The sequence below is a fragment of the Neodiprion lecontei genome, chromosome 2 (assembly GCF_021901455.1).
Source record: "Neodiprion lecontei isolate iyNeoLeco1 chromosome 2, iyNeoLeco1.1, whole genome shotgun sequence".
Lineage (NCBI taxonomy): Eukaryota > Metazoa > Arthropoda > Insecta > Hymenoptera > Diprionidae > Neodiprion > Neodiprion lecontei.
Window position 1 is genome coordinate 41,012,997 of NC_060261.1, and position 21,788 is coordinate 41,034,784.

The 21,788-nt window shown below is 42.6% G+C and overlaps 2 protein-coding genes across 11 annotated transcripts; one reads left to right on the top strand and one right to left on the bottom strand.

Annotated features, from left to right (window-relative positions):
- The first annotated feature begins 160 nt into the window (after positions 1 to 160).
- LOC107220387 (facilitated trehalose transporter Tret1-2 homolog) lies at positions 161 to 17,384 on the top strand. Of its 6 annotated transcripts, XM_046730896.1 has the most exons (12): positions 622 to 657; positions 4,126 to 4,324; positions 8,525 to 8,685; positions 9,154 to 9,319; positions 11,487 to 11,622; positions 14,829 to 15,037; positions 15,242 to 15,511; positions 15,649 to 15,871; positions 16,023 to 16,225; positions 16,486 to 16,665; positions 16,909 to 17,043; positions 17,178 to 17,384. In XM_046730896.1, the coding sequence occupies exons 3-12, from the start codon at positions 8,636 to 8,638 to the stop codon at positions 17,253 to 17,255; spliced, it is 1,650 nt and encodes a 549-aa protein (XP_046586852.1). In that variant the 5' UTR covers positions 622 to 657; positions 4,126 to 4,324; positions 8,525 to 8,635; the 3' UTR covers positions 17,256 to 17,384. The 6 variants fall into 6 exon arrangements, with proteins under 6 accessions (XP_046586854.1, XP_046586851.1, XP_046586852.1 ...); XM_046730895.1 differs by lacking the exon at positions 4,126 to 4,324 and having other exon boundaries at positions 162 to 657; XM_046730897.1 differs by lacking the exons at positions 622 to 657; positions 4,126 to 4,324 and adding an exon at positions 7,911 to 8,039.
- Positions 2,769 to 21,681, bottom strand: LOC107220388 (UDP-GlcNAc:betaGal beta-1,3-N-acetylglucosaminyltransferase-like protein 1). 5 transcript variants are annotated; one of them, XR_006902746.1, is made up of 10 exons: positions 21,468 to 21,681; positions 21,023 to 21,245; positions 19,589 to 19,653; positions 19,373 to 19,438; positions 19,121 to 19,284; positions 18,817 to 18,969; positions 18,582 to 18,738; positions 18,232 to 18,381; positions 17,971 to 18,142; positions 2,769 to 2,786 (listed from the first exon to the last, which is right to left on the bottom strand). XR_006902746.1 is itself a non-coding variant. In XM_046730901.1 (9 exons), exons 1-9 carry the CDS (start codon positions 21,504 to 21,506, stop codon positions 18,062 to 18,064), a joined length of 1,098 nt encoding a protein of 365 aa, XP_046586857.1. In that variant the 5' UTR covers positions 21,507 to 21,681; the 3' UTR covers positions 17,497 to 18,061. The 5 variants fall into 5 exon arrangements, 2 of the variants coding, with proteins under 2 accessions (XP_046586857.1, XP_015514446.1); XR_006902744.1 differs by lacking the exon at positions 2,769 to 2,786 and adding an exon at positions 17,497 to 17,906; XR_006902745.1 differs by lacking the exon at positions 2,769 to 2,786 and adding an exon at positions 17,497 to 17,917.
- Between the last annotated feature and the right edge of the window lie 107 nt (positions 21,682 to 21,788).

A 21,788-nucleotide genomic window follows, 5' to 3' on the forward strand; every position in this document is an offset into this window, starting at 1 on the left:
CTGACTTCCGGTGTTTCTGATTTTTTACACCCAATCGTTGAGCGAACTACGCTGTGTGAGTATATTTTAATTTCCGGAATTTCACTCTATCGAAACTTTATTTTTCAGAATTTCGCTCTATCGTAACTTGAATTTTCGGAATTTTCTAAACCACGTTGTCTTATAAAAGTTTAATCTCTTTACTTGAAGTTTCGCCATCAAATAATTCGGAATTAGGCGCTTCCGGAACTTTTGAAATCCGGAACTTCAACCCCGCCACGAACTATTGTCGTCAACATCCGAGAAGCATCAACCGTCGTGCAGGCCAATAAATTGACTTGCGATAAGCTCTCCACTCCTCTCGAGTGCGCGTTATACATTTTGCATCACAGCTGCAAGCAGCGGGTCGATAAATTTTGAAATCGGATTACCCGAAGCCCAGAACCTCTCCCGGGCATCGAAAGTGATTTATCGATATCTCGGCAAACCTTCTGGAATATCTTCGACACGTTTCGTTGGTAAATACCGTGACTCATGCGGTTTTAAGTGGAGTTTTCTCAACTGTTGCGGGCGTGAGGAACGAGGAACGAAACGGAAACGCTGAACCTTCAGCTTTAGTGCCGGAAAACTTCGGATGGTTGAAAACGTCATGAATTCAATGGTTCGAACGCGAGAAGGGTAAGGTTTACATAAATCACCTTTACTAAACTTCGAAACTGGCGTTTTGGCTGCCACTAAGCGGGCTTTCTCTCTTTATTTCTTTCTTTCTTTCTTTGCAACTTTCCGATATCAGTAACGATCTTGAACTCATTTTGAAGAAACATTAAAAGCTCTCAGTACACATAACGTTCATGTCATTCTGTTCACCTGTTGACGTTGGCTCAATCGATATTCGAATGCGAAAATTGATTCTCTTCCACAGTCCGGAGTCTTTTCTTTTCTCTCTTTATCGAGGCAGAAAAATTCATCTGATTGAAAAATTCGTCAAGAATTCCAAAGGGTTCATCAGTATTTATAGCTTCGTTTTACCTGCAAGCTATAAAGGCTACACCTGCATTGTGCGATATCGCGTCATGCAAGATCAGTGGAAAGTGATGTGGTAAACGGCGGTGGTTTTAATCAGGCGGATTTCAGGGGGTTTAAGCATGACCAATACACGTCAGGTCTGAATATGTGTTTCTATTTTCTCTCGTGAATATCGACATGCGTCAGCAACGGCTCAATAGTGCATTGTGACAAAGCTTACCGCGCGATTCCGGCCAATCCTACGATATTACTTTAGCGCACGTGACGTATGCAAGTGACGTGAACTACGACGAGTTACTGTAATTTCGTACTTTATACCTGGTACGTCATTCTCATGCGAACCTTGTTAGTGTTACGAAACAAATGAGGAGGTAGGGTATTAATTAAGAGCATTGTGATGTCAAATGAATAGCCAGCTTGGGCGGAAAACGGAGGTTTACGGAACGCTACGTAAACACTTTCCCTTTGAAGGTGCGGATACTGTTATGCAACGAAATTTCCCATTCTGTAGTCAGTTCACGAATGAAAATATTTATCCAACGGCGAATATTTGTTTTCCCAACGAGGTCGTCATTCAGCCATCGATAGTTTCAAGCGTAACAGCTGCAGGAGAAAAGAAACTTCGGAATGAAAGAAAGAAGGGAAGAAAAAGGGAAATTGTTTGTCTATCGAGCTGATGTAATTTGAAAGAATTCAGTGCAACGAGTTTCTTCTATCATATCAGCAGGTGTGAAAAGCCTACGTGTTCGTAGAAGCATAAATAATTTTGATGCGTGAAACGATCAGTTCAAAGAAATAAATTTCGCGAATATTAGAAAGAGCACCGTTAACTCTTTACTACATAGCAATAAAGCTTCGTTGAAGGTGCTGGACTGTGACCGTAATCAGTTTGAATACTTATCGAGTTATATTGAAACGAGCGTAGGTCGCTTCCACAGTGCTAATTACATTCTACCGCAAGCTCAGTTACGAAGCTACTACATTATTTCTGCCTCAGTGGGCCCGACAATGTTCTTCGGTACGTCTTGCCCGGAATCGTCCAGCGTCTTCGTAAATCAATATAGAACGGAGAACAATGTGATTTGAATTTCAGATCCAGATCATATTTCACGCTGCTGCACCAAAGCCCGGATAATAAAATCCCCGGCGGAAACTTTGCCGAGTGGGTAAATTTTTACGTTTGTATTTTTTCGCGCGATTGTTTGACGGCGACAATGAACCGGCGTTGTTTCATAGCTGGAAATGTTTTTTTATTTCCTCCTCCTTCCCTCTTTCACCTTCACAGCCTTTATAGCAGCCGTTTGCATCTCTACGTATCCTCCGCACGCGAAGGATCGGCAGGAAAAGTTAAAATGGGAGATCAAGAGCAGTGCACTTTGCACTCAAGTTGGATCTGCGCATTTCCTGCGTCTAATAAAACCTTATTCTCGACCTAGGACAAACGTAATCCAGGATGCACGGCGGTGCATTGTCGACCGTGGCAGTTGAGATGACACCCTTTCCAGCAACGGCTGTAAAACTCCTCCGCCGAACTATGTAGGTGTACATATAGAGCTTTCTCTGAAAGTCCTGGAGGGTTAACGACCAGACAATGGTAGACATTGCTTCTTCTCTACTCGCTCCTGAGCTTCTCGTTTTATCTTATTTCCTTTTTTCTGTGTGTTTCTTTTTCTTCCTCCCTCTTTCTTTCAATCATCGTTACGGAGCTGTTAGTGGTGAGAATCTACCCGCGGAGAATCACTGAAGATAAGCACGTTGCCTTTCGCTCGGCTACTTTGAAGCTGTAAAAAACAATCCGAGATAACTTTCAAGATTACTTTATTTTCCAGATTTGCTAATCGCGACAAGGATTAGTTGCTAGTTCGCACCGGTATGCTTTGAGGAACTTGATACGCGCCTATTGTCACAAGCTCGAAATAATAACTAGGTCTACTCGGGAACTAGTACAGTGGATTCCTTCAAGCCCGTGCGAAGCCTGCAAGCGAAATATATATCTCCGTAGAATACGGCATGAATATACTGTCTGTAACACGCTTTTCCAGCTAAAGAGATAGAGTCTTAAATCCATTCCTCGAGGCATAGAGGCACGCGTACTTCAAGCGTTGAATTTTTGACGAAGCCTCAGTCAGACACTGTGTTTAACAGACGGAGAACCGCATGAGCCGGGTCTAACAAACTTTGAGGAACGAAGAGATCTCTTTCCACGTACTCTTGAACCTTGCACAGGTAGGTACGTGTATTTACATCCATATACCGCGGAGATAAGCTTTAGATTGTTTTTAAGTCTTCTCTTCAGAGTGAACAGAAGATTCGGGATGAGAGTTTTGCAGAATTTCAACATCGTCGTAACAGAGCAGAGAATTGGACCAGTCCGACTTAATTAAGTAATATAAATGCAGGGTTGATTTTTCACCTCTTGAAACAATAAGTCGAATTAAAAGTAGTTTCGAAAACTCGCTGCTTGTAATTTTCGCATAAAGGGAAAATTGGGCCTGCCGCTTTATTTTCAGAAGCGGTGTGAGTTACCCTTGTATTTTCTCTATTCCGGGATTTTGAAACAGAACCACTGTACGGAGTAAAGAAATTCCGACTTTACAGTTCTGAATATGAATCATCTCATTTTTCCATTCTCTGTCCGCACAACCTTCTGCGTATATATTTGCATCCGGCGACCTTGAGCATAAAAGGATTTCATTTTATCTGCTATGCAACGAGGTGGAACTAAAGCGGATTTCGCACGTTTCTGCCGTCGATGTTTGCGAAACTAACGTAATGCTCGTTCGAGTTTTCAGGCAAACTGACTCTTGGGTGTCTGGCAGGTATAACTGAAATTGAACTTGAAACCTGATCAGGATTATCTCAACTGCCATTCCATTCCAAATCGCAGGTACAGTTCGAAGTTCGATGCGTAATTTCCGCAAATGTTCGCTCATGAATATGCGGATCGTGGTTAATCGGGTTACACGTCAATGATCGAGGCATTCGTCAGATTAATTTGTATCATTGAACATAAGTGTCTTGCGAATGCCGAATGAGAAGACCTGTGATTGACGATTCAACGAGTTTGTTCGTGAGATCGTTCGAGGTAGATTGACTGATTGACGCCTCTTCGTCTTTTAGATTTCTGGCGGAATCTGTCGGAGGTATAAAGTGATTGACGGGTGGATGGAGGAGGATGGGAATTCCCTTGATGTGAAAGCCGCATTCTTCTTCTCCGATGTCACTCGTCTAACGTTTCCAATCAAGACATATCCCTCGGAGTTGTCCTGGCTCTATTCTCGCCTCGCAGTCACGCCCGGACCGAAAGTACCTAACAACTGTAAGTATCCCGACGCCATTGGAACTACTCGGAGCCGGAGAATCGACTGACGAAGTGTTTGCACAAGGGTAGTAATCACCCCGTTGATGGCACGACCACATGCTACTTCTGCAGAAAATAGATTTCAATATTTCACGAGGCACACGTATCGCCGGTAGTTGCATATCGATCGAAAACAGGAGTTATAACACCTGTCTATAGACAGCCGATTGTACGTCTCGACTGTCTCGAATTACCCCGAGTAATGCATAGGTGGTGTACCTTGCGTACCCTTCCATACCCTTGCGTATCTTGACTGTGATTAGCAAGAATTCATAAGCAGCCGTTCTTTACAGGGTCGTAAACCTGCATCGATATGCGAGTAAGTAATAAACTCGTCTAGACCGACGAGATTCTAATTTAGCTTCGAGGAGTCGTAATATTATAAAATCCGTTGGTTTTCACCCCAGTGAATTCGCGGCGCTACGATGAAGCAAAGAATATTTGCGGCTTTTTAATGTGTTTGCGATTCAGAGAAAAGGCGAAACGGAGAAAACGACATCGGATAAATGAAATCGAAACGATTCCCTTTCTCACTTTCACAGATTTCATTCGCCGCCTGCCAAAAAAAAAACCAGGAGAGCGATAAATCAGTGGCAGATACGTATAATCGCCGTATAAATTGGAGATAAACAGAGTTACGATTTATCTGGACGGTTTCTGGACGCAGGGAGATTATCGAGGTGCACAATGGACGTTCGGGAGCATTAATCGTTCGGAAGATTTGAATCTCGGTATTATAAATCGTGAAAATTGAACTTGTACGGTTACGGAGAAAAATGAGGGTGTGGCAGAGAGCGGACGGATGGTGAAAGGACCTCCTATCGAAGTTTCACGTCGGAGTGGAAACGACGTAAAATTCCATCGTTTGGTCGTCTCCACTTTTTACGACGAGATATTTTGAATGCGGGACGAAGTATCCAGCACCGTCATACATTACAGGCACGATTTATCGGGTCACGACCATTTCGCATGACAAATGTCTCCACTCATCGTCAGCCATCGGCTAGTGGTGAGTGGAGTGAAAATGGAACGTGGAAAGAACTCGCAAGGGAAGTATACCAGGTCGGTCACTCTGATTTGATTTGTTTCGTAATATCTTACAGTAGACTAAAAGCCAAGCGACACGTACTTTTTTTATCGGACAAAAAATACTTCCAGGGGGTGAAAACGAAAGGATGAGCACCTTCTTGATGCGCGTCACGAATGAAACATTTCAGCGTTGATGTCGTTCAAATACATCCAGCGCATCAAGAAATCACCCCGTTTAGGTGCCCATTTTTGGGGGTCGTTTTCACCCCTCTAAATCGTTTATTAGCAGATAAAGAAATATACGTGTCCCTTAGTTTTTAGTCTACTGTAACGTATCACAAAAGAAATCGACTTGGGACACCTTCCTTATCAGATACAAATCAAGGATGTTCCTTCTGTATTGCAAGTGCAATAAAGTGCAGCTGCTACACTTTTGACAACTTTTCAGTCTTTCCTCAACTCGCATATATCGTGAAATCTTCAATCATCGTACGCAGCAAGACTCCAATGTAATTGTCAGAGCCGAAGCAGAAATTTGATAATCAACGCTTACAGGTCCTACATCGTCCAAGACAATGGAAATCTCACCACAGATAGGGGAACAGATAGGAATCGCTGACATGCCTTTGTGCTGGTATAATGTAGTCACAGCAGGGCACAACGACGCCAATTAAATTCTTCCTTAACTCGCGCTAATCTCAGATGTACCAAGACAATGAATTCTCCCCACCTCTGGATCGGAAACAAACGTGAAGCGATCGGTTTCCAGTTCAGTCCGAGTCCATTCAGGCCTTTATCCCTCATGACAAGCTTCATTGTACAATCGGTGTCGGTCTTGAAAGCCCGCTTCAGCCGATCGTGTTGCAATTTTTCATTGGAAAATCGACTCGTCCCATCAGAGGAAGTGAGATACACGTGATTCGCTGAGTGAATTCCATCGTTCTCCATCCGACGCAGATCCGAACCAAACCGAGAAATTGAAACTGACAACGTCCTCGAACGTTCTCTGGTTTTTTTTTTTCTGTTGTTACGTAACGTAAGAGGCGTGCGAGAGGGTGAAGATTGCGTGTTTATTCAACTCGAAGTCCCCGCGGTTGTTATTCCCAGTGTATCGACGAAAGCTCGGGTTGCAGCGCAGTCTGTCCTGGCAACCGCACTCCAGCGAGCTGCAAAGTAAAGGACCAAGTTTGCTCTTCGAAAGTCGACGAATTGTAAGGATTGATACGGGTCGGTAACATGCACTTGTCACCCATTCGCCATGCAGACGTGAACAATAAGTGCATGAATCGTTATTTACCGACTCGGAGAGTGCGTCGTCACTTGCTGATCCAGACGGGGTAATTCAACTTGCGCAATGAGGAATGAATAAAAGCAATTTTCCCACGAATGAGTTTCAGCGATTATCCAACGCGGAATTTCCACTCCAGTCCACTTGTTAGGTACCTTAGCTTTCGTACCGTTTCAATACGCGCAGTTCGTCCATGAGAAATGTAGGAAGAGATCGATCTGAGGGTCCGTCAAGTTGACCACCAGCCTTGTCAGTTGCGGTTATCAAGATAATGGGTCAAGGTCTGCGAGCCTCGCTTGCCTACATGTCTATTCCGCGCCCCTGTAATCGGAGATTAACTTGTTTCAATTCTCGCCGCGACGGCGCGTGTACTTAGGGACCGATCGACGCCCGATGGATGCTGCTAGGATTCGTAAACGGTCGGCCCAAAAGGGATGTGAAAAAAGAAAACGAGGGAAAACTCGGCGATAATATACACGGAGATTAAGCCTCGGCTCTTCGTCTTCGAGACCTTTCGAAATCCGAGTGCCAAAAATTAGGCAGCAAAGTTTAATGGACTTCCGAGCAGGATACGGTGGTTACGGATAAATGATGTAAATTTCAAGCTCGTTGACAAAGTTTAATTTATAATCGATTTCTCGTTCTCTCGCGCTGTGTAATCCCGCGTTTCCGCTTCACCTAGTTCTACATTCGGCTGAAGAAGTTATAAGATCACGCGGTAACCTGGTCACTGTAAAGACCGTAATCACTTGTCTGATTCAATTCGCTACATTGCACCAATTGTCCAAATCATTACCTTTCGCCTGGCTAATGCTAATTTACAAATCAAATCACGTTCTGGCATATAGAAAAAGAAGAGAAAATTAACACGCTGTTGCGAAACGACAGAGGGTGCTCTAAACTTAACCTAGTAACAAACTAGGACACGAATCTTGCGCTCCAATTTTTGCGATATTCGAAAATCGTTCCCAGTTTAGATTCGCAAGCTGAACTTTCACACTTTCGGCTCCAACTTCACATTTTTTTCAAGAAAATTGGTCTTCCGTTCAAATTTCATTCATTCAAGTTTATGGCGGTAATAAGCTGCTCGTAATTCCGATTGGCCGAGTAGGTAAGAGTTCGAAATCACGAAACACTTGTGACGTAGATCGCACGTTGGGCCGAGCGAGGCGCGCGCGCGTGTTTATTCGGCATGTGTGGGGCTAACTGGTCTACAATAATTGTATGATTGTGGAGACTATATTAAGCTTAACTAAGTCACTATTTATATGAGTGCGGACCCGGCAAATCTCTTACTCATCGCCAGACGGCGGATAAGCCCACGTTGCGAAACGTCGAGTCTTTCTATATAGAATTGTAAGTAACGAGAAAAGGAACAACAAAACGCACCGTTTACAGTTTGCTCCTTTCATTTCGTTGTTGCGTTCTTTCACTCGGTTTTCAATTTCTCGACGGATCGGCGAACGATCACTGATCACCGATCTGCCCTTACATCGAGATCGTTGCGATTGAAATGCATTAAAATTTGAACCCGATGTGAAACGAAAAGATTAAAAAAAAAAAATAAAAATACTCATGATTCAAGAAGCTCGTATATTTTCAACGAAAATCGCTGCGTAATTTCAACACAAGAAACTTAATCTTCCAAACGTGGGTTATCGAAGAACATATTTTAGGGGAATTTTTTCTGACCTGTTGATTCTAAGCACCCACGAAAACTTCGCTACGCAAAAAATAAGTATAATACGTGGGTATTTCTGATCAAATGGAAAGTCTGGTGGGAATTGGTAGAGGCATGTGCAGGGACAGTGACTGAAATTAAAATATTATTCACCGTACAGTGATAAAATCAAACCATTTGCACGATTGGAGCAGAGGGAAAAAGGAAGAATAACAAACACTCGAACAATAGTGCAAATCATAGTGCCGCCACGGTGTGTTTTGCGGTATAAATGGCACTGGTTAAACCGATTTTGCCAGGCAGGATGGAGAAAGGACTGGGGTGAGTTGATAAGGTTCTTTCAAACGTAATTTGTGCATTCAGTGTGCTAGCGGCAAATTTATTCGCATGTAATTTCATTCGTTCGTTTGAGTAGTTTTACTATGAAAGGCTGTGAATCGTTTGCTTAATTCCGAAAATTATGTTTAATCATTCGCTCATTAAAATTTGCAAAGAATGGAGGAACGCGTATATTTGGAAATAAAAGTACAATCCAAAAGACACTTTGTTCTAATTCAATGTACAAAGTCAGCAATCAACTGCTCGTGAACGTAAATTATTAAAAGAGATGAGACGGCAGAAACTGTTTTTAATGCATGATAATCGAGTTAAACTATCGACCGATTGCATTTTTGATAATATTATACATAATTGCAGACAGCGTCAGAATCGCATGTGTGGAATAGAATTTTTGTGACAAAGTATCAAAGTGTGATTTTTAAATTTTTCCTCTCAATTCTTCAATTTTAGACACCACGCACAATTGCTCCTGAATTCCGGCCACCCGAAGGTTCTTGGATCAATCACGAAGAAAGGTGGAGAGAAAGTGTTTCCAGGAAGAAAACACGGAGCACACATCAGCGTCGTAGGAACGAAACATCAGTATTCCTCCAATCCCAGAGGGGTCTTCGCTCAGGTAGCTTTACGATTTTTTTTCACTGCCTTTTCTCACTCGACTGTTGTTCAGGCTATTCGCGTTTTCACGCTACTCGCAATTTTTCGCACGGAAAAGTGAGGCAAATGGTTCACTAGAAACGTTACTCGTTTTACGAGACTTTTCGCCTCAGGACGGTTATATTGCCGGTGGAAAATAGCTATGATATTATTGCTGCATGTATTCTACAATCTAAACGACAGGTGGGTATAAAGAGTTGACGGAAACTAGTTTCGCGGTTGAGAATACTTTGCTGAAAAAAAAAACTGCCAACAGTGAATACTGGTAAGACCACATGCCAAAGCTTTTTTACAATAAGTTCAAAACATTTCGCTGCCTTGTTTGTGGTAAAAGTATGAAGATCAGAGTCTAAATAAAGATCAAAATATCAGAGATAAATTCATTGATATCGTGATAAAAATGATTCAATTATTTCTATTGTAAATTTCACTATAATATTGTAGTTTAAGGTTCGCGAAAACTTTCTTTTTTTTTTTAGTACCAGTGAAGAACAGAATTTGAAAAGTCATTAGTACAATCGCACCTAAATATTAATTGTGGCATTGAAGAAGTCCAATTACGTTTCAATCAATATCTGTATTCTATGGGATAGCAAATTACGAATTGAAAATAAACATGGTAATTGATTACGATTACTGTAAACACGTTTATGTAGTTTGCTGGTAAAATGTATATTTTTCCCTCGGAAAGAAAAAATCGTGTGTATTTGAACGGCTACAATACACAGCGAACATCGAGCTTCGAACAATGAACACATCTAAATACAATTTCTACCCAAGTAGAAACGGAGTGGGTATAATAACTTCGCCGTGCTAAATTTCTAGACGAGATTGCAATTTCTCAGAAAGTTCTTCTGCGTTAGGACCGCTTGAAGCTATTTAGGAAAATCCTGGAGAATATATTTGAGATCTCTGAAAATCCCAGCACTCCGGGCAAGAGCAATGGTACTCAATAAGTGCTTCCACTTCGGGCGCTTGAACGTGAATGACGTTAAGCTGGTTTTAAAAAATTCACCATTATGATGCCCCCGAAAGTCCAGGATGAAGCTTTCCAAAGAGCTTGTAAATCCGAGATATACAAGACTGCACATCGGTCGGCATCAATTCATCTTAAAGTACAGTTTCAATTAGAGCTTTACCGACTAAGCGGCGACGAATCTTTCCCACATTAATCAGGAACAACTGCTGGTGGAATTGAGCACGTAGCCAACGCGAACAAATTTCAACCGTATATATTACTCGATTTAGTTAATCCAACTTATTCATACCCTCTCACAGCCAAAGAGCCAAGTGCTTGACTAATGAAGCGCAGATCTGATTTGAAGACTGAAAAAACTTGATAAGCATAATGGAACGTGAATTTGATGACTTGACGTCTATCCAAGTTATGAGGAAATTCGTTAAATGATGAATTCACTGAAATTCAAGGTGCTTTAAACAAATTTTTACGACTTCATTCACAACTTTAACAGCAGTGATAAATCAGCTCTCATATGTTAATTAAATTCTTCAAAACTGGAGCACGTTGCAACTTTATTACTTGGCCCAAAGCGTTTTCGCTCCCTTCGCCACTGAAGCGTCAAAGACGGTTTATGAAGACAAGGGACGCTGCTCAATCCGGTTAGAGTGGAGTGTATCGTTAAGGTCGTTAGAGTTTATGGTATCATCTAATCTAGCCCCGGAGATTCATTTCACCTTATCCCAACCACGAACTGAGTGAGAAATTTTCTTCAAAACTTGATCCGTTACACTCAAGGTTTACCGAGTCACTCAGCGTGCTCCGAAACGAGGCGTCAAACGCGCTCCGACACTTCGCCAGGAAATATAATCACACACTCTTGCATGAAGCGCGGTGGTTGACAATTATAGGTTATACGGTGAGGGGTGGCTAGAATATGCTCTCAGTATAATTTGAATCTCGTTACCATGTTTGCCAATTTTCCCCAGCTGTCCGTAAGCCGTAATTTTGGCAAGCTTCACTCGACGAGAGCTTTTCCCGCACATGCATGACGCACACGTTACTTACGACACTCCCTCAAATTATCATCACCGTCATCTTCGTAGTCCGATCATCGCCCAGGTGTACTACCCACTTTCATTGAAGTACAAATATTTGCATGTTTTTTCAGTGCCTCGTTACCGGAGCCGTCCTATTACTCGCGGCCGGATGTGGCATGCCCATAGGATACAGCGCCATACTTCTTCCAAAACTTGCCCAAACGAACGGATCGTTGCAAGTGGACGAGGACCTAGGGTCGTGGATCGGTAAGTCTTGAATGTTGCTGGATCTGTTATTCATGAACGTGGTTAAAATTTACAAGGGCAGCTAAGGAGGGGATCGGGAGGTTTTCGATCGCGTTGGGGGTTGACAAATGGTTGGTAATTAACCGACGCGTGGAAAGCATAGGAAGGCGAGGACTTTCGCCGTAGTAAAAATGGCCGGACCGCATTACTCGGAGATTAGTGAGTAAGGATGTTATTTATTAGATTGCCAGAACCCTCTACTCGATGGTAAAATGACCGTTTAAAGTGGCAAAGAAATTCGCAACTGCCCCACGCGTTGTGTGCGGACAGCGAACTTACTGACCCAGATATGTTTTTTTCATTGGATAATATTGTCTCCAGCGACGATATTATAGTAATTCATCTTCCCCCGCAACGCGGCTGTACCGCCTGTCGGTAGGTACTAACAAAGAGGTTAACGATTCACGAACGGCACTATAAAACCCATTTGACAGCTGCTCGAAACTAGATATCTCCATACCGCACACGCCGACAAAGGAGTTTCGCGAAAAGCATCATTTCCCAGACTCTTCCCCAGGATGCCTGCATCAGCAGCTTCCGGAGTTCCGGGGGTGGGACTCCCGACGGCGGCGGGGATAACGAAGGGTCGAAAAAACTGGAAATCATCGACATTATAACCCCGGGGACAACGTGCGACAGGCAATTGACGTCGGACCGAGTCGTTGACACAGATACACGAATTCATTGAATAATTTCGTCTGGTCCTTTTGGGGAACGTGAAACGTCTGTACAATCGTCGGTACTGATTTAAAATGCATTTATTTTCACCACCACGTTGTCAACTCGGTGTCGCTGCCACCGGGGGGTTAATGTTTCGTTGTTTTCGTGCCGAATGGCTGCAAGCTCGGGTCATCCGACAATGAGCGGCACGGCACGTCTCACTCGGTGTACCGAGGGTTCGGTGAATTCGTAGCCAAGGGGCGAAACATCGAATGGAACTTGAAGCTCCGCGGTAAAAACCGATGAACGAGAGGCGTTCGAACCGACGAGGAAAGACGCGATAACGAACCAATCAAGCGTCTCGCCTTCCTTCGTAGAATGGGGTTGTTTTTCAAATTTTCACGACTTTCAGCCATCATTATCCCCGAAACTGGGAACAATTTATGGACTTCTGTCCAGGTGTCTTGTGTCACGTTTGTCAAACGGAAATACGTCGCGGATGATGGTTGGACTGGAAGGAGGTGGGATATATAATTTTCAGTTTCAGTCGTGAAATCGGCACGGCAATGATCGTTAGGGTTCCAGAATTACATCGGCGTAAATTTCGGCAGTGCGATTCGGGTACGAAAGTGAGTTAGAAAATTGACGAGCAGAGAATGTTCGGGGTGTGAAAGAAGGCAAGTACCGTACATTGTGGAAGGATCTGGAACGAAGGATCAACGGAAATTGCGGTTGCGTGCGTGTAGAGACGTTGCCAAAACCGGATACCCTGACCTACTGATCAAGCCTGATTTTTGCAAAGACAATTTAGCTATTAGTGTTAAGGGCGTTTTATTTCGTTCTTTCTATATGGCAGTGACAATTTGTCATGCCGTTAGAATTGATTTACTCAAACGGATATATTAACCAGCCTGCACCACCCGTACGCGAACCGTACAACGCGTAGGAAGGAAGTGATATGTGTGTCAAGGTCAACGCATAATGCTTGACCTTCAAAACACTGTAACCACTTCTGCTTTTGCTCGGTATGCAATAATAGATTAATCCCAATTCCCACCACGACGTACCTTTTATTATTATTATAATACCGGGCGCAGTTGATGATTGTCCAGCTGAATGCAGTCACCGGCTCCGGATCCCTATACCCGTTGCACTTGATCTTTGATCGTGATCGTTTTTACCTTGTCCCTAAGCCGCGGACCCCGCTCTAGGTCAACACTAGCGCAATTCACGCTGTACGCGTTCACGGGCTTCATTCATTGCTACTGCAAGTATGTAGGTACATACCATAGATTGATCATACTGTTGCAAACAACTGTTGATCGTGGACAATCGTGCCTTTTATAAACGATGATTCGATAAACGGGAACTTCGTCAGTGAAACGCTTCGAACCACACCTCAAATGCGGTTACAGTCATTTTCACTCAACTTCTTTGCGTTTCTATAACAATTATCCATCTACAGATCGTCCTGCATCCCGATGGGACTCAAGCTCCGTTGTATAGTGTACATAAAAAAGTTTTATTTCCAACGCGATAATCGCTTGTCATTTAACAAGGAGACTCCTCCCTCACAGTCGTTGCAGCGACACGCCGAGTCGAAGGCGTGAAATGGGTACTGGCAGGAAAGTTCATTACAGTCGTTTGAAATTTTTATCAAGCAGCGGGTAATTGAAAAAGTTATTAAAAGCTTTTGAGTTTCAATCGATGAATTCCCGAGTAATCAAGTTACTCTGCTCCGTCACGTCGTTCACTCTACGCCACCTTACTTATTCTACAGTCGGCGCCGAATAGGCTGCCTCCTTATTTTTATTTCCCTTTTTCATCCTTTTATATCCTTACTTCTTCGTCACTGTCTCTCAGGGAGTATACAGGCTCTGGACCAAACTAGATTCTATCCAGGTCGCCACCAGACCCATTCAATCCTTTCCCGCTCTATTACGCATTTCCACCGCAGGGTGTTCTACTTGGATTCTTAATCGAGGACAAAAAAAACATCCTCAACAGTTCGAGCGATGATAACTTATAGATACAGTTCTTCGATACACACTCAATTTTTCGGACAGGTCGAGTGTTTCGAGCTTCACGATGTCAGTTCATGTTTTTGTTCCTGAGTTTAGATTATATTTTTCCGTCCTAAATTTCTCTGCAATGTAAGGTCAACGTGTAGTATTATCACAGAAAAAGCAACGCCACATTGCTTCTGTCAAGAAGATACGAAATTTTAGCTTATTGCAGTGAAAAAGATGAAATCGCGAAGATGAAAATTAAAAATAAAAATGCGGTTAGCAAAACATGACTTTTTATTTCAATATCCTGGCATTCAAACGTTGAATATCGATGAAAAGGTGGATAATTTTTCATTTAAATTTCAACCAAATTAGTCTTCACGACATCCTTCTTACTATAAGACGACAGATCAATGACACCAGACCCTTTTGTGAAATCCTTTTACGTTTCCCAACGCAGTTGTCTTGGGTTTCTAGAATGTTTGCTTATTTTTTCAGCCTCGGTACACAGTCTGGCGGCGCCGTTTGGCTCGCTGTTATCGGGTCCCCTGATGGACGCGATTGGCAGAAGGGGAGCGTTGCAAATATCTGCAATTCCGCTAGCCGTAGGTTGGATCGTTATGGGTTTGGCGCAGACCATAACGTGCATTATAGCCGGTAGAATAATGTCAGGATTCGCGGTTGGCCTCGTCGTTGTGCCCGGTCAGGTGAGTTGAGCATAATCACTCGCGTCCTCGCGAAGTTGACATTATCATTTTCCACGCGCAAAAGCCTCTTCCAAAAGCCAAAAGCCCTTCCGGCGTAAGCTTTGCTGCTTTTCTCCGCGCGACGAATAAAGCAACAGCGGTTGTAGGAGGAGTGTTTGGTTCAAAGGTGAGAGAGAGAACGAAAAAAAAGCTTCATTCCGACAGGTTCTCCTCGGCGAAATAGCGGATCCTGGCCTTCGCGGCATCCTGGTCGGCGCACCCTTCGCCACCTATAGCTTTGGGATTCTGCTGGTATACGCCCTCGGCGCAAGCTTCGCATGGAGAACGGTCGCCTTCTGCGGAATGATTCTCCCCGGTCTGGCCCTCGTCGCTCTTTGCCTCAGCCCTGAAAGCCCCGTGTGGCTCGTCAGGCGACGGAAAACCGAGGCCGCCAGAAAAGCTCTCTCGTGGTTTCGCGGGGCGGATATGATGCAGGTAAGCCAGCAGCGATCACTGTCGTAGTCCAAATTTTATCGGATTAAGTAAGATTTCGCAAAAACTTTAAGGATACCAATCGGTACATTCGTAACAAATAAGCCCGTAGTCTATAAAAGCTCTCCACTGTTTCTCAGGTGAAAACGGAAATGGCCCAACTTGAGTCAAGAGCCAGAGAAGACATCGCTCGAATATCATCAACGGCCACTTTGCGTCAGCAGGCGTCCTCGGCGTTGTCGAATATCTTGAGTCCCGGAGTCATCAAGCCTCTGGCGATAATAAACGTGTTCAATTTTCTTCAGATGTTGTCCGGAACGTACGTCTTCGTCTTTTACGCCGTTGAATTCATCAGGGAAATGGGTAAAACGAATCAAGCTTCACATCGAAAACATTCTCGCTTCCTTTCAACCAATTTTCCTCCCCACTCAGTAACTACTTCCCGGATGACAGCAGACGATGAATTCCCGGGTTTGCTTACTAACGGACAAACTTTTTCCCAATAATTGCGCAGAGGGCGACGGAGTGGATCACTATCTTGTGGCAGTGATCACGGCCGCTGTGAGGTTCGTCTTTTGCCTCGTCTCCTGCGTCCTGCTGCTCACCACGGGCCGAAGAGTTTTGGGAATCATTTCGGCGCTCGGAACAGCCGTTACGTCATTGGTCCTGGCAGGATACCTGCTGGCCAGAAAAGGGCAGCCGACGACCGACGCGGACGTGAGTAATTTACGCTTTACTCTCGTAGACTGAAAAATTCTAGTTGTAGAAGCTATGCATATTCTTGGACCGTGTTCAATTTTTACCGAAACTCTAAGTTTATAAAAATCTAGCATGTAATATCACGTGTCACTATTATTTTCGATTATGGTCATTTCAATTTGTCTTTTGCTTTTTTCAAACTATTGATGCAAAAATAAATCGATGCTAACGAACGGAATTTCTCTCGGTGCAGTAATAGGCATTTTTCGAATTCGCAGATGTACGTAGTCGGCACCTGCATAATCGCTTACGTCAGCGCGAACACGGTGGGCCTTTTAACGTTGCCGGGCCTTATGGTAGGTGAGCTCTTGCCCCAACACGCTCGAGGAATAGGCGGCGGTTGCACGTTCTTCCTGTTCAACTTGACTCTCTTCGGAGTGACAAAGGTCTTCCCAGGGGTGAGTGGAAATTTCCTAATTAGTCTAGAGAAACGGCAAAAGTCACGAACAAACGTGATACCACTGGTGCAGAGCTGGGTAGGTTTGAACAGTGGCTTTGTTTACCACCCCGGGGGAATTCTCGGCTCTGAACCGCGGTCAAACATTGCGCTTGTGTACGTCACCCGATGAATCTTCTTCTTTAAAATCAACCCTTTTCAACAGTTCCTCCTCTTCGAGCTCTTATTCATTTCGACGATTTAGGTCAAAGGCGCGATCGGTATGACGGGAATTTTCACGGTATTTGGCGCCTCGGCACTTTTGGAAGCTGTATTCGTCTACGTTGCGTTGCCGGAAGCGAAGGGGAGAACGCTTCAAGAGATAGAAGACTACTTCCAGGTAAGTTTTTCCGCTGTTGTGTAATTTTTTTTTTTTTCTTTCTTTTTTTACTTCCTTTTACCGCACCCAACTTCGAAATATATCACGTAACTTTGTATTTAGTTTCATCGTGTGTTTGGTTTATCCTGTTTCAGGAGGGAAATGTTCTCTGGGTTACGAGGAAGAAACAGCCAAAGATAAACTCGGCGACTACCCCTTTGGTCAATGTTTAACGCGTTCACGTGTTATAGATTTAGTTTAGGCGGGGCCTGAGTATTAAATTGTTATATAATAGACATATTGTAAATAGAGGTGAAAATTTTTGCTGTGGGAACGTTTGGCCAAATAATTTATAGAAAAAAAAATAAGAGTTGAAGAGTGGGAACAAGGATAAGAGTGAAAAAGACGGAGATGAAAATGCTGTAATATACGTTAGATAATTCGTTATTATTTTTTATGTACCTTGATATATACATTATGTTTTTTACTGTTTTCATAACACGACAGCGACGGATGAATAAACGCGCATATAAATATTGAAAAATACATCTTCAAATTCCTTTTCCACTTCGACGGTAAAACCTGTTCTTCACATCAATGTTTCGTTTAGTGCTTAGAAGTCGTAAATAAAAATATATATATATATATATAGAAAATATACCGACCGTTGGACATTCCTAGAATTATACAGACCCAGGTTATTAGATCCGGATAAAATAAACCTAGCTGGTTGGAATCCAACAACCTCGACTTAGCTTACCGACCAGAAGAATCACCGCAGTGAAACTTTTTACCACAGTAAAGGAGGAAAACCGGTCGAGGGTAAGGAGATTGTCGGCTGCTGGTGTCTGCAGCGCCCTTTTTCCCCGAATCCCGTGGTAACTCTGACGAAACTCTTTTTCAATATAAGGTCTGTAAGGATAATAAACAAGCGTATTGTTAACTTACCCAATTATTGCAGTTTGGAGATTCGTCGGGTTCTGACTCATGATTGTTCTTCGTTTTCGTTTCTGAAGCCATCGGCCCTAATGCAGAGGTGTCAGCTAAACAGGACGTAATCTTTTCCTTCCTTCAGGTTCAAGGATTCTAAATTCCGTTCAAACTCGCCGTTCGTCATGTCCTGAAAAACGTGCCGATGTATCGCAAGATTCCTATAAATACAAGCTTCTCTTCGCTACGAATAATCTCGTCGCGTAAGTACTTACGTACCATTTTCACGCAAATGATAAACGGAGGCTTGGCTTTTGTAAAGTGAATTATCGGAATTGGTCGTCCTATTTTCTTTCGGACTGGTTCATACGATACGTAATTCTGTCCGATCTTATGCTTGTCCACGTCACAAAAGGCCACAACTTTGTCCTGAAGAATGAAAATTCAGGAATAAGAATGACAGAGTTTTGAAAACGGGATTATTAAAAATTATTCAGTAAGTCGAACAATTATCGGACTGAAAGGAAAAGGAGATTTGACCAAATCAGCGAAAGAGTGTCTTCAATTACTAATCACTCCTTACCATGAACTACTTCGACTATCAAAAATCGTAATAACTGCAGACTTACCCGAAACTGAGGACACAGGCTGCGTAATAATCGCCTGCCTTGTTTGCCGCCGTTCCATATCGTCAATTTATCCCACAGAGGAAGAACGAGTCTTTCCAAACGCGCAACTCTTAGATCCCATATTGTTTGCCTGTTGATAAGAATCCTGATTACCTCTCTGACAACAGAAATCGTTGATTCTGGAGTATTAGCAAATTCGACATATGTAAACTGTGCGCGCAGTACACTCGCTTACTCGCAAATCGAGAAAGTCTCTGCTTGAGGATGATACACATATATTAAAACCGTATCATCTACCCTCAGAACTCTGCCACCGAGGTCCAGGTGCGAATAAAAGAATATCAAATCCTCTGGACAACCGCGACCAGCCTCGCAGAAGCCACCGACCCTGAAACAAGTGAAAAAAAACATGCAATTTATCCTGGGGAGAAAAGATTCAAACAGCTGTAGCGGTGAGTTGTGAATAAGTGTGAAAAGGACAGAGATCTCGTCTTGCACATAGTTCTTTTCTCGTAAATTAACCCAGTTCTTGCGCTGACCTTTGAAACACGGATCTGTGGCAAAACCACGTTGGCATAACGATCGTGGGTCCGTGAGAAGTGTAGATTTGTTCCTCAAGTTTTTCACTCGCGATTGTATTCGCCCATCGTGAAAATCTGGCGGTTGCATTTTCCGGCTTTCTTCTAAACAGTCCTCCAACAATCTGTGTAACATTTGGGAAATAAGTATTTACTTGGAATCTTCATCGGTACGTGTGGCAGTGAAAAAATAATATGCCAAATTTTACCTACTGCATTTTCGTTCTCTTTTGCAACAGCGTACTGGGCCTGAATCCTACACGGCAGCATAATGTCATCCTGCAGATTTTCCATCAGTTGATAGTAGCAAGGAGAAAAATATATAATTAGAATTGTGAGAATTTCTAACGATGTTATTTCGAAAAGGTAATTGCATTTTATTCTTAATAATTTCAAGCCTGGTTCTGTAGAAGATTAACGCATGCTTACCACATCTTGGAAACACAGAAATTCCCCAGTAGAATTTTCAACCGCTCTGTTTTTAGCATAACCAACTGTAAGAAGTTACGCGTATAAATAAAAGATCAATCAGATTGTGGTATAAACAAATTGATCTGATTTTGTTTCACAACTTTTTGAATAAGTTTGATAAAAACGCGCATGAAACAATAATGTTTGAAGTGAAAACATAAGTTTTGAAGTTTTTAATGCTATTACTCAAACAAATAACTCACTGATTATTTTCGTTTGCAGCATCCTACTGCAGATATTATACTGGGTCAAATAATCACAGATTGTATGAAACTGCATGCATTATATTTCATAATACCAAATCATTTGCATACTGGGGTAATTGCACTTATTTCTTTCTCGGTCAAAACATGCCTTCGGGCCTCAAAGCCTGCAATACTGATTATTCTAGGAGACCTAACTACTATGATCAAGTGACAACTTGAATTTCAATGGAAATAGTATGTGCTAATTTTAGTTGAAAGTAGAACATTGCAAAACTTTACTAGCAAATTCAGTTCCTTTTAATCTGAAATTTAAGATAGAAATTTGAACCTTTAGCATAAGCGGAAATAATTATTATTAGAAACTTTTGCAACTGGAGCATCGAACAGCTGTAATGTTATTTACTTTGAGTGATATTCAACACTAAGAACTTTGAATAATCCCTACTAAACTGCAATTTTCTTTCTCTTGAATAGTAACTGCAAGCATTGTATATAGTCAGGCATATGTTTGCACTGTTTCAGATCAAAGGCTCTGCCAAAGGCTTGCACAAAGAACAATCTGTCAGCAGCTGCAGCAGTTTCGTGAAATTGTTTCAACGCCGTCAAACTTTTCACTTTTATATGTTATTAATAATCAGGATAGAGGCGAAAGATATGTGTTTATCATATGTCATTCAGAAATAACTTGTTAAGCATCCCAAGACCAAAACAGTAGCTAAAAATTTTCCTTTGAATTCCAGGCCAAAGATGCTGCAATAATTCTTGTGCAATTACAAACTGTGTGGGAAATTTTAAATCGTTGGTACGTAAAACTATAACTCTTTCAATAAATTTTAATTGCGACTACCAAAAGTTCACTTCATAACATCCGATGATTCATTACGCATAAATCATATGATCTTTCACAAAGATATCCTTTAGAAATATGGATTAAATTATTGTTACTAGTCGAATAGTTTGCCTAACTCTATTGCTATTGTGGCATAAGTCAAAATAATGCAGATGTTTAGATTCTCTGAGGTACAAAGAGAATTGCGAAAGACTGTTTTTCATCTGCGAAATGTACACACAGTGAGCTATTGATTGTTTTCTCAATTCCGATAAATGTTTTGACGTTTCTAAATTCCACTCTCCTTACCAGCGAAAAAAGAATACGGACATTGCCTTCAAAAATAAAAATTCTCACCCCCTCCAGACTCTTGGTTTTGATTCCTGAATATCTTGACAGGAATGGACAGTGCTTCCAGTCTCAACTTCCACGTACAGAGTAATTCCGGGGTTCGGTCGGTGCTGGCATCGTCACAAACGGAAACCTCAACTTTTACGAAGCTCAACGCTGTCTGGTTTAAAACAGATTGAAGGCAGGTGTCGATCCAGTTTTCTCCATTGCGAATGGGAATGATGATGGACTGAAAATATGGACAGAACGTTAGAAGATGATTGAAAAGAACATACGGAAGAATGAGAAAGACGTTAGCCCGATAATTAGCATGGCGAGAAACTGGAAAGCATGCAAATTAACCAGAGGCGTAACGTCTTCCTAGTTTGAATAAAACGAAGCATTACGCGGGTTAAAATAGGTTAGAGAATTGAGGTCGATTCTGTTATTGATGATAAAAACATTTACGCACCACTAAGGGGTCGGCGGTATCTGCGTTCATCGTGAGCATCGCCTAGCCGCGCTTATACACTGCAAAAAACCATTTTATTGCCCGGTTTTAGTTCAAACCAACAGCACATGGTTTGTTTTTATGACAGCAAGCGGCAGCTGGCCGTTGAAAGCAAAGCAGAATGCCTGCAGAGCGGACGAAACAAACGACAGTCGGCAGTCGCAGAGATGATGGCGCAGTTGTCGGAAAAGCTACGTCGATTCACGGAAGACCGAGTGGCGGGAAAATTTGAACGCCACGGAACGTGTTCGCTTGGAAAAGAAGAAAGATCTCTGTTTAGTT

Bases quoted from the DNA above. Each gene is read 5' to 3' on its own strand.
- LOC107220388 (XM_046730901.1), bottom strand. From the start codon at position 21,506: ATGCTCACGATGAACGCAGATACCGCCGACCCCTTAGTG. The intron at 21,246-21,467 runs GTGCGTAAATGT...CCATATTTTCAG, and splicing joins ATACCGCCGACCCCTTAGTG to TCCATCATCATTCCCATTCG. The intron at 18,143-18,231 runs GTACGTAAGTAC...CACGTTTTTCAG, and splicing joins TTATCATTTGCGTGAAAATG to GACATGACGAACGGCGAGTT.
- LOC107220387 (XM_046730895.1), top strand. From the start codon at position 8,636: ATGGCACTGGTTAAACCGATTTTGCCAGGCAGGATGGAGAAAGGACTG. The intron at 11,623-14,828 runs GTAAGTCTTGAA...TTATTTTTTCAG, and splicing joins GGACCTAGGGTCGTGGATCG to CCTCGGTACACAGTCTGGCG. The intron at 15,872-16,022 runs GTAAAACGAATC...ATAATTGCGCAG, and splicing joins TGAATTCATCAGGGAAATGG to AGGGCGACGGAGTGGATCAC.